Source organism: Siniperca chuatsi, linkage group LG16, assembly GCF_020085105.1.
Source record: "Siniperca chuatsi isolate FFG_IHB_CAS linkage group LG16, ASM2008510v1, whole genome shotgun sequence".
Taxonomy (NCBI): Eukaryota; Metazoa; Chordata; class Actinopteri; order Centrarchiformes; family Sinipercidae; genus Siniperca; species Siniperca chuatsi.
Window position 1 is genome coordinate 12502881 of NC_058057.1, and position 13610 is coordinate 12516490.

Genomic DNA, 13610 nt, shown 5'->3' on the forward strand with positions numbered 1-13610 from the left:
GGACCATCATTTTAAATTATTTACTAAAAGTTTAGAAATAAAAAAGAAACTGAAGATGGCAGACGAGCGACGATGTAACGTTAAATGTCACGAAGAAGAAACTGTTACACCGGAAGTAAGAGAAGCGGGAGATTGGAAGACGTAAACAAACTTTTTGTTGGTGTGAACTTTTGTTTCACAGTAAACATTTTCCAAAATGCTGAACAAGGCGCCCAAATTGAAACACACAGTTAAAACGAAGATGAAGAGTAACATAAATGTGAGACCAGCGTCAGAAGCAATGGTAGGTAGCCCACGATATTGATGCGCTAACGTTATTGGTGGTTTTGGTTGTTCGCTTTGTTTGTAGCTAACGTTAACTAGCGGACATATCAGCTGATTACTAAACAAGTGAATTTCTTCCCATTTTCTCAGATTGAACTCCTAACACTGCTGTTTTTGAGCAGCCTGGCCGAGGAGGCGAAGGCCAAAGCTTTTGAGGAAAAATCTGCAATGATCAGAGCTCAACATGTCAAAGCTGTCTCCAAGGTTCGTGCAACGAGGCCTCAAATGATTGGTTTCACTGTCCAAGCTGCATTTGTTTCTGTTTCTCTCTCTGTCTTACTTGTTTTAACAACCCGTTTAACATTAAACAGCTCTACAATGTTGTCTCTAATGGCCACACACAAACAAACCGTAAATTACTAATACTAGCTCTGATAAGAGCTGCAACTATTTTCATTATCGAGTAATGTGACAATTATTGACCCGATTAGTCATTTGTCCTATAAAGTGCCAGAAAATAATGAAAAGGTGATGTCAGTCCAAAATCCAAAGAGATTCAGTTTAATATAGAGGACTAAGAAAACCAGTTTTGCTCAAAAAATGACACAAACGATTAATAGATTATGACAATAGTTGCTGATTAATTTTCTGTTGATTGGCTCAACCTCTGATTAACTCTGAGAAGCATGAGACAAAGATTTTTCGTCCATGTAAAACTGTAAAAAAGGATTTTATAATGGTTGTTTCAGTTCAGAGGATTTTCTGATGGCCCTATATTGTAATGTGACATATAACTAATATACAAAACTAGTTACACGTTTTTGAATACTTTATAATTTAGGATTTTTGTTGAGTCAATTGTTTTATTGGCATGGTCTGCATAAAAGGCAATTGACAAATGTTTCTAACTTTTTTTTCTGGAAATGCTTCACATCTTAATGACTATAACTAGGTGCCAGTAGTAGTCCACATAATGCATATTTTTCTTTTACAATTGATGTCTAGTGTTTTTGACTTACTGTACATTTATCACACACTTTTCAGTCAGAGATAGTCTTGACAGTGTAAAGTAAACCACTGCTCAAAGATAATTTATTGTCAATATCCTTTTGAGAAAATTCAGATGCTGATACTGAAAGAACTGTCAAAATATCTGTATTAAAGGCTGCAGTAATTTCTTAGATCCTGTTTAAAGTCTGCAGAAATGTTTGTTTAAAGGCAGGTGCACCAGGAAGATTAACTAACTGAGCCCATGAAACTGTTAAAACACATAGAAAGTGGTGGAATCAATTGAATCAGTAAAACAGCATGTTGTCTGGCAGAGGTGCACAATAAACATCATCAGGATCTGTCTTTTTCAATTAAAATAAAAGTCATAAACATTTTCTCATGTCACTTATATCCATTTTTATTTGAATGAAATGATTTACTTTGAGATACTAATAATCGTTATATGTTATTTCCTGAGCACTTTTTGATGTCTCTTCATTTTGAACAGGAGAAAAACTTACAGAGCCTTTTTTTCTCTTTATAGAAATTGCTGAAAAAGGCAAGGGGATGAAGACAGTGAAGTGCGCCATCTTCATTTTTATGAACATTTTTATGAATGACAGCAGCGTTATTGTTTGCCTTTTTTGTGATATATGTATTGTTTTCTTCTGAAATTTACCTTTTTTTATGTTTTTTATTCTATCCCTGTATCTGTTTTCCTGTCATAAGAGTTTTTGTTCTTTATTAAATTGTTTTGAATCTCATAATGGCTCATATTTTAGACCTCTGAGTCCCAAAACTCACAATGCTAAACATGATAGCTTTCTCATGTTAACACAGATGATCATGACTGCTGCCGCCATCAGGTCTACCTATGTCTAAAAGACAAGACACAAGCAATAGCAAAACACATTTATGATACCAGAATAATAATGTTGAGTGTATTAAGCTTTGATCTCAAAGCTGCAGACAGCTCAGAGTACGTTATTACTTCCAGATCTCTTCAGCCCCCGTCTCGCTCTCCTACCATCCGTCACGGTCAGTATTTTAAGCCGCATGCTTTCGCAGCCTCTTCACTGAGCATGGGCTCATCCTCCTCCCAAATTCCTCACTTCTTCACGCTATTTAGATTATCCGCGTGCTGAGATGCTATCCTGCTCATTCCTTATCACTGCAGGGTTCTTCACAGCAAGACTTTTGCCCTCGTAGGTGTGTGTGAGCGGTGAAAAGGTCAAAGTTATATTGTTAACATGCTCAATTGTACAGTATCTCCTAAATTATCATTGAAAAGGATGCGTCAACGCATTTTCGGCTCCAGCTGAATCTTGATAGCAGATGATGACCTAAAAGCTGTTTTCGGTTTGTATTACAGTGGATCTTTTTAGAGTCTTGTCCAGTATAAAAACAGTAGATCATGTGATTTAATACAAAAGGTACAACTTCAGTGCAGTGTATTTGAATTGTAGATGGCTTAAGGTGAACATGATTACAGGTATATGTCCATATATATATATATATATATTTTTGTCACTGACTTTATTATTCAATAGGCTCTCACTCTTTTTTTTTATCATTTTCCTTTCCCCCTCTTTCTTTTTGGCAGTTGAGACATTCCTTGGCCTCCAACGGTTATTTTCTAAAAGAATCTGATCTGGCACCCCAGTGAGCATATAGCCTCGCTGTGTTTATGTTCCCAGTCAGGTTTTGAGGAGGTGTTACTGGGTTTGTGGAGCCCCACCCTTCTGACCTTTGAACACCTGGCACTTCTCTCTCTCTGCCCTGCTGCTCTCTCCTTGATTCTGATATTCTCCTGACATTTGCATACATTTTGTGTTTTCACTTTTTAATGTCTCCTCCCGACTTTGCAGCTGGAAGGTCGTCCTTGTTAGTGACAATAGAGTTCAACTTCTTCAGACTCCACTGTTGGAGATTATGTGCTTTGCAATCACTATGTAATCTATAAATCTACTGCATGCAGATTGACGGATGATGTTGCTCTGCAGCAGCTGGCCGCACATCCAGAGGCTCCCCTGGGGTGTTATTTTATCGTCCTCCTCTCTGTATTTGCTCTTGTTCTTGAGGGATTTGAGAAACACGCTCTTCTTCCTCTATCAAAATAAAGAAGGAGCCGTGCTTCGCTTGTTCGCCCTGTCCGATGCGTGTTGAACTGTTCATGTCTGAGCACCTGTTGACAATTTAAGCCAGCCGGCGTAGCCCTGTCCAGCTCCTCCGTCTGGCGCTGTGTAACTTTTAACTCTGTCTCTCTCAGATAAATCAGCTCCAGTGTAAATTCCCTCTGCAGAGCTCCTGCTGATTCCTCTTTTGACATTTTTCCAGACAAGCCAAGAAAGCACGGCAGTCCATTTTGGCAGATATGTTGTTTTGATAACTTGCTGTGCCTTTCTTAATAAGGAGCACATGGTTTGACAGGTTTCAAGTGTGTCACTGTTTCTGTTCATGTCTTTGCTCTGAGGGGGGAATATAATTATTTTAGTCTAAAAACAATATGACAAGACATTTAGAAATAAGCAAAAGTAACATAACCAAATTTGTCCTATTAGCAAATCTGGATCCTATAAGATTTGACAGGCTCTGAAAGGATTATGGACTGAAGGAAAGAATCATGGGAAACCAATTCCAGGAAGGGGGACACTGGAGAGTTCAAATCTGTTTTGGAGGAGCAGCGAAGAACCACAGAGTTCCCAAAACAGGCGATAATACACACCGGGATGCCAAACAGCAAATTCTCAGTAGGACCTAAAGCTTTCATCACCTTCCAGCGTTTTTGTGCGCAGATCCTCTCTGACACCTCCAGCTCTCCGGTTTTGTTTTGTCATTGGTAGTCAAAGCACCCTGTATTTTTGGTTTTCATTTCCTGAATCCGGCTCTCATGGAGAACATGAAGTGCCCAATCATGGCTTAAGTTGAACAAAATCTGAAAAGTGTGGGCACATGATCATTCAGGTTTTTCTGCAATGGATGTTTTGTTTTTTTACTCTTTTCTATCGTTGTGGCTTCACCCAGCCCGTGTGAGAAAACTTCGAAAAGCTGGTGTTGATGTTGTGATGAAATGCTTCAAAAACATGCTGTTACTGTTTTAAATGGAACCAAATGAGGAGATATTTTGTTTTCATGGTCACACACTCACCCTGTTTGCCATTAGGCCGAGCAGAGAGTGTGTGATTTAAACATCTGAGGGGTTTGTGTACTCTGTGTGCTTCACTCACCTCTAAAGCTCCGTTATCGATCTACTGTGGTGCAAGATTGATAGCAGTTTCACCTCTTTGAGTCTTGCGTGGTAATGCTTTTGTACATTGTGTATGGTACAAAAAGGTGCCATTTGAAAAGCAATGTAGTTGACCATATAATTTAGATGGAAATCTTATCAATCTGCTCAAGTAATTATATATTAATCAAATGTTTTATTGGCCACAATATCAGTGTACTACTTTATGAGAAGTTTGAGCTACGGTCAATGATCAAAATCAAATCAAAAATATTTAAAGATCCCCACCAGACATGTTTTAAGATGCATTAAATGATCAGTTTTGAATAATATATATTTTTTATTTAATAAATGTACTGTTTCTCCCTTATTGAAAAATCCAGAATCTATGAATATGCAAATATTTTTCATTTCAAAAGTTTAACTATTGGACACAAGATGACTGAAAAGTCCATTCTCAGTGTTTGTGCACTGAATTTCTACAAGTTTCTACATCACACGTGTGTAAGTTGCGTATTGGCCCATGATATTGGCTTCTACTTGTGATGTCACAAAGTCCTGCTTGTATACACACGTCTTAAACTCAGATTTAAAGTGAGCAGATGAATGTGAAAACCGCCTTTTAGTGTTTTTCCGCGGAGTGAAGGTCAAACATCCAAGTGAAGTAACAACCAGCAAAACACAGTTTTGAGTGGAGGGGAACACAGACTTGTAAGCTTTAATTAACTCATTAATACAGAGTATGTGACAGGTGAGGATGACTGTTTCCAATAAGTTAAATAATCATGTAGAAATTACAGTATTATTATTCCAGTTCTGTTAGGAGACACTGTTTGATGTGATAATGGATCAGGAGGAGGTTCGTAAAGGAAGGCTAACACAGCAGAGGAGGTTGGGAGTGTGTGTGTGAGAGAGAGAGAGTGTGTGCATGTGTGTGTGTGGGAAACAGAGACAAACCCATAGCAGCTCACCCAAACTTGCATTCGATCTGCATTGCGACTATCATATGATGGTTTCTCTTCTGTTTGCATTCTTCATGGCATTCTGCCGGCTCGAGTGATCTCATGGAATGCACGTGGGATTTTTCTTCAAGAAAACATTTAGCTGAACCCTGCGCTCGACCGCTCTCTCACCCAGACTGGAGTCTCTGCGTGGGTCCATTTGAATGACTTTTGTGGAGAAATTAAAAAACAAAAACTATATCATGGGATTTGGGATGTGATGCGAGGTGTCTTTGCTGACTGCATCAATGCCGTACTAAAGGTGAAGGAAAATGCGGATACCATTGTTAATTTGGATTCTGCACTTCATGAATCTTACAAAAGGCCCAGATAACACAAAGATTCTGCGATACAGACGTAAGTATTCAAGCATGACTCTCCAATACTGTTGTTACACATGGCTCCTGTGAAATGTGCCTTATCTTTCCCCGTTTTTCCAGTGGAAGATAGTAAACAGTAGACAGACACTACATATGGAGACAATAAGTGTGTTCTCTCAGCTTTCAGGGAATGTGGTCAAAGATTTCCATTGGTTTTATCCACTTGCACACTATGAATTTGAAAGCTTGGCTCTGTCTATTGGCTCTGATCTCATAAAGCCAAGTTGGCTGTAAAATCTCGTACCATAAATGGAGCACAGAGTGCTTGAGTATTTTACTCCATTTCATTTGCACAATCACAAGAGGAATACAAAAGTCAGGCTCCTCCTCCACACACATACACACGCACATACGCACACACACATTATCACATATCTCATGCCTTCATCCACAGGTAGCGCCTCTGTGAGTAGACTCTGTCCGGCAGGTTGTGCAACATGCTCATCCCTGAATGGCTGTCTGTCCTGCAAACCTCGCCTCTTCTTCCACTTGGAGCTGGACGGGATGCGGCAGAGGGGCACGTGCCTGTCCTCCTGTCCCCGGGGTCACTATGGCATGCGCTCTCCGCACATCAGCACCTGCACCAGTAGGTACCAATGACCACATGTAGGAGAGGTGGAATGATGTTTAAACTTATTTGCGAAAGCTTGAGCAAGACAAGACTGAACTGTATACACAACGTATACTGTGTATACTACAAACTGATTGAAAGTGAGTGTTGAGAGAATAAAACAAACAGGAAATCTTTTGGTGTCCTGACTGTGTGGTCACTCTTCATTTCCATTGGCCTGCAGGGTGCAAGGAGGACTGCGCTTCCTGTTTCAGTGAAAATTTCTGCACACATTGTCATCCGGGCTACTTCCTGTTGCGGGGCAAATGTGAAAACAGCTGTCCAAACGGGCTGACAGCAAACACAGCACTGCGAGAATGCACAGGTGAGACACTGCTCAGCGCTACTGCACGTTATTCATGAAGGCGGTGTGTACAGTATGCATGTAATACTGAAATGAGGCCTTCAATGATGTAAGGGAACTACAGTACAATGTGAGATGTTTGTGTCCCTCTGTCTCAGAGTGCTCTATAGGCTGTGAGGTGTGTGTGAGGAGGAACATGTGTGTCAGGTGTAGAGCAGACCTGTACTTTCTCCACGGCCAGTGCCATCTCACCTGCCCGAGGGGATTCGAGCCTGATGTACAGCTCATGCAATGCATCCTCCAAGGTGAGAGAAATTCCCTTTCACCAACTTCTACCACACAGTTGAGATGTCAAATGCAACCGTGCATCTCACCAACATCAATAAATTTGTATTCCCGCTAACGTACCTCTTGCCACCTGTGAATATCTTTCTCATCATCATCATCATCTCTCTCCTCATAGTGCACTGTGAGGTTGGGGAGTGGACAGATTGGGGTCCATGTGTTCGGAAAAGGAGCATGCGGGCCTACAGGAGGGGAGCAGAGACGCGTACCAGACAAGTTCTGCAGTCCCCAAGTGTCTACGGTGACCCCTGTCCACATGTGTCAGAGATCAGGAAGTGTATCATCAAAAAGAGACCCAAGAGTCCTAGTAGGTTGTGATAAGATGAAAGAGAGCCCCTTATAAACTATTGGTTGAGATATTCAGCATCTTACTGCACATTCTACACTGGTAATTTAAGAACTTGGAAAACAATTATAAATTGTAAAAATGTCAAAGTTAAGATGTATTCATCAAAAATTAAACAGATTTTTCTATGCAATCACACAGAAGTTAATAAAAGGGATTGCTGGATATGATGATTCATGAAATTGTTGTGTACCTATAAATTCAACACCTTTGCTGCATCGCTTGGCCTTATCTGGACATTTCACATGAATAGCCGTCATGTGCTAAATTGATGCCACTTGTGGCCAGCCATGGTAAGCCAGTACTTATTTGTTTTACATATTGATTGCCTAACTTGACTGTGGTTCAGTTTTATGTCTTATTGCAACTTTTTGAGGACACCTGCACACTGTCCTCTTACTTGCAATAAAATTTATTAAGAAAAATTGTTTTGCTTCTTAGTCTTTCATGTAAAAACTGTAAAACAACCAGACGTCACCGAGAATCAGAAATGGAGGACAAACTTATTGTCGCTGTCTGTGGGCGCCCGGAGACAGAGACAGAAGAAAAAAGAAGAGGGCCTGGGACTCTTGAATAGAACAGAGCCATCGTTAATGTTATCAGGATCAGAATCAGCTTTATTGCCAAATAGGTTTACACATACAAGGAATTTGCTTTGGTATTTTGGTGCAAAACAATAAGCATAGAAGACTTATAAATATAAAGAAAGATAAAGTAACACCTGTGCTTTTTCTACAGTAACAAGTCAAAATGTCTGCTGGGGAAAAGGCCTATCAGTTAGTCCCACAACCCATACATTAAGTAGCATTAAGAAGGCAAAAGTATATAGTAAACAAATGACACAAGAATTTTTAATAACTATGCCATAATGCCAAAACCTCCCTTTATAACAGACCTTTAGGCCTATGCCTCTGAACATAAACTACAAGACAATTTTGTATAGAATTTAAATATATATGAAATCTAAGAATATGTCATGCATTACATTTTTTTTAAATTAATTTGTATGTATGGATATGTATTCGAATATGTTGTAGGCATATAGTTTGGGTATTAGGTATTATGCAACGAAATGAGCGATATAAACATGACACAATACAACAATATATGAAACAATGAATTGACATAAACCCTAGACTTTTACACAACCTATGATAAATACCAAAACAAAAATGTCTACTCCGAAAAAAGGAAATCTACTTCTCTCAAAAACGCTGTCCTTTCTGTAAAGAGTCAAACATGTTTCTCTTTTCGTCTTAAATGCGTAGACCCGAACGCACGTTACGTACTGTGCAGCTATACTAGATCTACAGAACATGTATATTGGCTTTGGAAACCAAGTGAGGCCGATCCGGGAGCAGTGAAGTCAGTTGGGCTTGGCCGGAACAGTGTTCCAACAATAACGCAGTCATTAACGTTACTTGGCGTAGCGACATAACTTTATAACCCAATATAAATGCAGCTATATAAATATCTCCATCTGCTCTTCTGCTGAGGACGCTTCTAGAGATAGCGTTATCCCAGTGTTCAGGTGAGTGTATTAATACGGAAGTTTAGCCAGGAAGCACAAGTGACAGCTAACATGCTATCTAACGTTACATATGCTATAGCAACTGTCAAGTTAATGTTAGCTTAATGTTAGGTGAATGTTACCTTGCTATTGACTTTAAAGTTTATAGTATCTTAGTTATAGTGCTATTTCTCATTAAATAGACGAGCCTCTAACATCACTGCTACGAATATAAGCTTTTTTTAATTTAACGCAGCAAACAAATTAACGAGTTAGCTAACGTTAGCTTAGCAGTAGTCGAGCTCTGTCATACAGCAGAAAGGTGTAAATTCAGGGATGTCAGCCAATGCCTTATGTTATATACCTCAATTTCCTAAACTAGCTTTATTTGGAAACTTTATTTCACTGATGTATATAAACCATAACATTTTGATGTGTGTACGAGGGCGTTCCCAAAATTTAACAGAACAGCGCATGTCAAGTGGAAACCGCACCAAATTGCTTGCTATTTTATTTAAATTTAAGCATACAAGTCACAGCAATTCTTGCTATGATATGATAATGCTGTGTTTCTCTCTGTAGTATGGCAGACTGTGAAGAAGTGGACTGTCCAGTGAATGCCCTGGCTCCCTCCAAGCTGATAGAGGAAGTAGGAGATACTTGTGCTACAGACTCTTCCAGTTCCACCACCACCCTGGAGTGTGCCATCTGCCTGCAGAGCTGCATCCACCCCGTACGCCTCCCATGCTGCCACGTCTTCTGTTTCCTGTGTGTGAAAGGTGCCTCCTGGCACAGCAAGCGCTGTGCTCTCTGCCGACATGAAATCCCAGAGGACTTCTTGGAGCGGCCAGTCCTCCTTTCACCTGAAGAACTGAAAGCAGCAGCCACAGGGGTGAGCCGAAGTGTAGGGACAGGGGCCAGTTCCCGTGGAGACAATGCATGGTACTATGAGGGGCGCAACGGCTGGTGGCAGTATGATGAGAGGACCAGCCGGGAGCTGGAGGAGGCCTTCGCCAAAGGCAGGAAGAGCACAGAGATGCTGATTGCAGGGTTTCTTTATGTAGCTGACCTGGAAACCATGGTGCAATATCGCCGGAATGAGCATGGCCGCAGACGCAAGATAAAGCGAGACGTTGTTGATATCCCCAAGAAGGGAGTCGCGGGACTGAGGTTAGACCCTGAATCTGCCCCCATTCCTGCTTTACCAGTTGTCACCCCAGCTGCAACAGAACGTGTCAGCTCAGCTGATGGATCGGACACTGCAGGCCAATCACAGTCTTCATCCTTTGGGATTATGACGTCTCTTCCCCCTGTTAGACCTCCAACACTTCTGGGGCGCCATCCTACCAGTCCCCTTTCTCCCTCACCCTCAACCCTGGAAGAGTCTTTCTCCCAGGTCCTAATCAGCCAGCCAGAGGGTGAAGAGGTGGAAGAAGACGATAAGCTACAGACGTATGAGCATGCATCCGGCAGCAGTGAGAGTGAAGAGGAAAGGGAGTGCGAGAGAGGGACAGCAGAATCCATGCCACAGAGAAGACATAGACAAAAACCGCTAAGAGAGAGCCAGCCAGCCAGAATGCCTCCAAGAGGCGGGCCCTCCAGCTCTGCATTCAGTCTCCGCTCACGTAGTCCTGATGGACAGTGCACTGAGACAGAAGTGTGACTCCAAGTGGACAGTGGTATCTGTTCCACAGATGACAGTTCTTAAACTTTTATCAGTTCAGCAAAAAAGTTTGAAAACTAGTATGCATCTTTAAAGGTCCCATGAAAAGAAAAATTCATTTGTTATGTTGTTACTTGTGTCACTGGGTGTATTTTCACTACATAACTCCTGGGATAAACTCATGTCCATCTTTGTTGTCCTCCTCCCAGTATTTTGTTTCATGCAGAAATGCCTAAAACAATTGAAAAAGTTAGAACATTAAAGCCATTTCAAGGGACTTTTAACACATAAATCACACAACACATACTGAAGCCTTTTGTTGAAGACTTCAAAAGCTAGTTTCATCCAGCAATACTGTTTATACAATGGTAGTTATGCATCGCTCTCAGCAACAAGTTATGTAGTGAAGCATAACACAGTCGTGTTTTCAGGCCAAAAAAAGGCGAAGACCAAAGACAACTTCTCGGTCAATGTTATCCAAAAATCAGTTGCTGCCTTTACGTCAGTTTGTGACGTGGCAATTCAATGTCTTTATAACACCCTCTGTGTTCTCTAATCTTTTGAGCTCATGTTTTTTTCCCTCTTTTGTAGTGATGGTGTAAAAATCAAGCTTAAATGTAGCATCTTCTGTACCAGTTACAGAATGTTTAACCTGCTTACTTTTCCCTGCTTTGCTGATTAGATTTTTTTTTTAAGTTAAGAAGTTTTAATCAGGACCTAATTAATAACTATTTAAACTGGAGTTTGTGTGTGTGTGTGTACATATGTTTAAACATATGAGGGGAGAGAGACTGTGTATTCCCTCTATTTGAATATGAATGTCTTGTTTTAATAATGGCATGTGTTTGTGTTGTTGTAAGCGGTGTTGGGTGCTGAAAAGCTCCTGGCAGAACCACTGGAAAGTGTTAGGCTATATATGTAGAGAGTCACTTTTGGATTTCTATTTCTTTTAGTACTCTCAATAGGACTACTATCAGAACACTGGCATTGACATGTACTTGGACGAGCTTGAGCTGTCCTCACATGCTCTGTTTTTTTCCTTTTTGCTCCAGCTGCTATTATTTTTATTGTCAACTTTACACTGTTACTGTTTTACGGTCTGAATGAACTAAAACAAACTTATGTCTGTATGGTGTAGCCCCTGTGGTGCTGTGTCAAGTTATTAAAAGTGTTTATCTATAATTTAAAATCACATGTTGGTTGATTTCTCTTTTTTTTTTTTAAATTGAGGAATACACAGTGTAATGAATTACAGAATGTGGGAAGACTGTGGAAACAGAAGTGGCACCGATCCATAGGCCTGTTTGCAATGTGTGTCCTGATTTTAGTCTAAATCTAAATGCAGTATACCTTAAGAATCCACTGGGTGGAGCTGTTGCACCATTTAAGTGGCCCATTACCCCACTTGTTGTTGGAGACTCTTTCACAGTTATGGGTATGGCAGGTATATAAAATGCCAGAAACTAAGACTCAGGGCCAATGTCTCATTCATTATCCAGTAAATTGTGTTAACTAACCAGATAACATGTTTTTGTAATTCTATACACAGGCATCAATTCATTCTCTAAACTAATTTATATTCATGAGCAATAAAAAAAGAAAATTCTGAATCCTCTCCCTACATACAACAGTGGTTATTTTTACAGCCTTGTGGTTTTGGTCTTGTCTAATACTGCCAAGAGGGGCTGTGGGACCATGATCACTTGCTACACAGTTACTGGTTCAGACTAAAGTATGGGCTTCTGAATGTACAGGTTTTTTTCAGGTTTGTAGGAAGATGAGACTTTGCCAAAACCAAGACCACTGCCACCAATGCAGCTGAGCTGCAGCATTTGCCAACTGAAGAAAACCACAGGCTCAGTGTGTGCAGTTGGACTGTGACTTGAATAGGAAACATGGCTGAATGAGCCAAACTTTGGCTAGTGTCTTTTCAGAGCTTCCACATAACTGTGTACTTTGTAACTTCAGTGATCTGGGTGGTAAAATGTTGACTAGCAAAAGATGTGTTTCTGCTTTTGGACGCTTTGGATACAATTTACATCTGCAGCCTATAAAAGATGCTTAGCCCCCTCCATAAACATCACAACCATTATTACGACATATTTAAATGAATGTCCTCATGGCAGGGCTTGGTCAACACAGCACTGGTGACAGTGTCAATTTTATTCAAATGTATCATTCTGCTTACGGAGCATCTGTTACTTGTAGCCACCATTAGAGACCCTCATGGGACCTATACAGAGGCCGGACAAATTTATATGGCCCTCTCTCTGTTGTCCGAATTTGACCAATACTGTATATCAGCCCATCACTAACCTGCTGTATGTGACACCCATATGAACAAGGCTGGGATGTTTCACAACTTCCAGTGTTGGAAAATCATTTTATTGGGTACACTTGGGTGCTTCATTAAAGACTGGTTGTTGAGCACTCCAATAAGACTACAAGTCTACAGCTATGCCAGCAGCTATGTGAGGCTGTACTTAGGTACAGTGTTGCTTTGCTTTGAGCTAAATGCTAACATGCTCACAATGACAATGCTAACATGTTGATGTTTACAGCTCAGGCTGATGGGAATGTCATTAGTTATGCAGTTGGCCATAAACTAAAGTACTGGACAAAATACATTTTTGACCTGATGATAGCGCTAGATGAAAAGTTAGGGGACAAATTTCATGGAAAGCCATCCAACAGTTGTTGAGATATTTCACTCAAAACCACAAATGTCAACCACATGGTGGAAAAGTCAGGGTCCATGAATACCAGTACCAAAATTTAATGGCATCCAATAGTTGTCGAGACATTTCCGTCTGGACCAAAGAGGTGAACCGAACGACTGACCAACATTGCCATCGTAGAGCCACCCCGCTCGTGTGGCTAAAAAGCTAGACATTCACTTCAGCGTGGCAATGGACCATAACACACTCCACTCAAAGCACAAACACTTACACTTGTATTCGATGGTCAAAGA

The 13610-nt window shown here is 40.6% G+C and overlaps 3 protein-coding genes across 3 annotated transcripts; all 3 read left to right on the forward strand.

The window, feature by feature from the left end:
• Window positions 1–73: 73 nt before the first annotated feature.
• On the forward strand, window positions 74–2018 carry cenpw (centromere protein W). The gene is made up of 3 exons (XM_044169334.1): window positions 74–283; window positions 415–528; window positions 1799–2018. The coding sequence occupies exons 1-3, from the start codon at window positions 197–199 to the stop codon at window positions 1823–1825; spliced, it is 228 nt and encodes a 75-aa protein (XP_044025269.1). The 5' UTR covers window positions 74–196; the 3' UTR covers window positions 1826–2018.
• A 2915-nt stretch (window positions 2019–4933) lies between these two features.
• On the forward strand, window positions 4934–7891 carry LOC122863151 (R-spondin-3-like). Its single transcript, XM_044169331.1, has 5 exons — window positions 4934–5838; window positions 6256–6447; window positions 6656–6796; window positions 6934–7080; window positions 7239–7891. Exons 1-5 carry the CDS (start codon window positions 5754–5756, stop codon window positions 7436–7438), a joined length of 765 nt encoding a protein of 254 aa, XP_044025266.1. The 5' UTR covers window positions 4934–5753; the 3' UTR covers window positions 7439–7891.
• An 876-nt stretch (window positions 7892–8767) lies between these two features.
• On the forward strand, window positions 8768–11831 carry LOC122862863 (E3 ubiquitin-protein ligase rnf146-like). Its single transcript, XM_044168669.1, has 2 exons — window positions 8768–8997; window positions 9559–11831. Exon 2 carries the CDS (start codon window positions 9560–9562, stop codon window positions 10637–10639), a length of 1080 nt encoding a protein of 359 aa, XP_044024604.1. The 5' UTR covers window positions 8768–8997; window position 9559; the 3' UTR covers window positions 10640–11831.
• Window positions 11832–13610: the final 1779 nt, after the last annotated feature.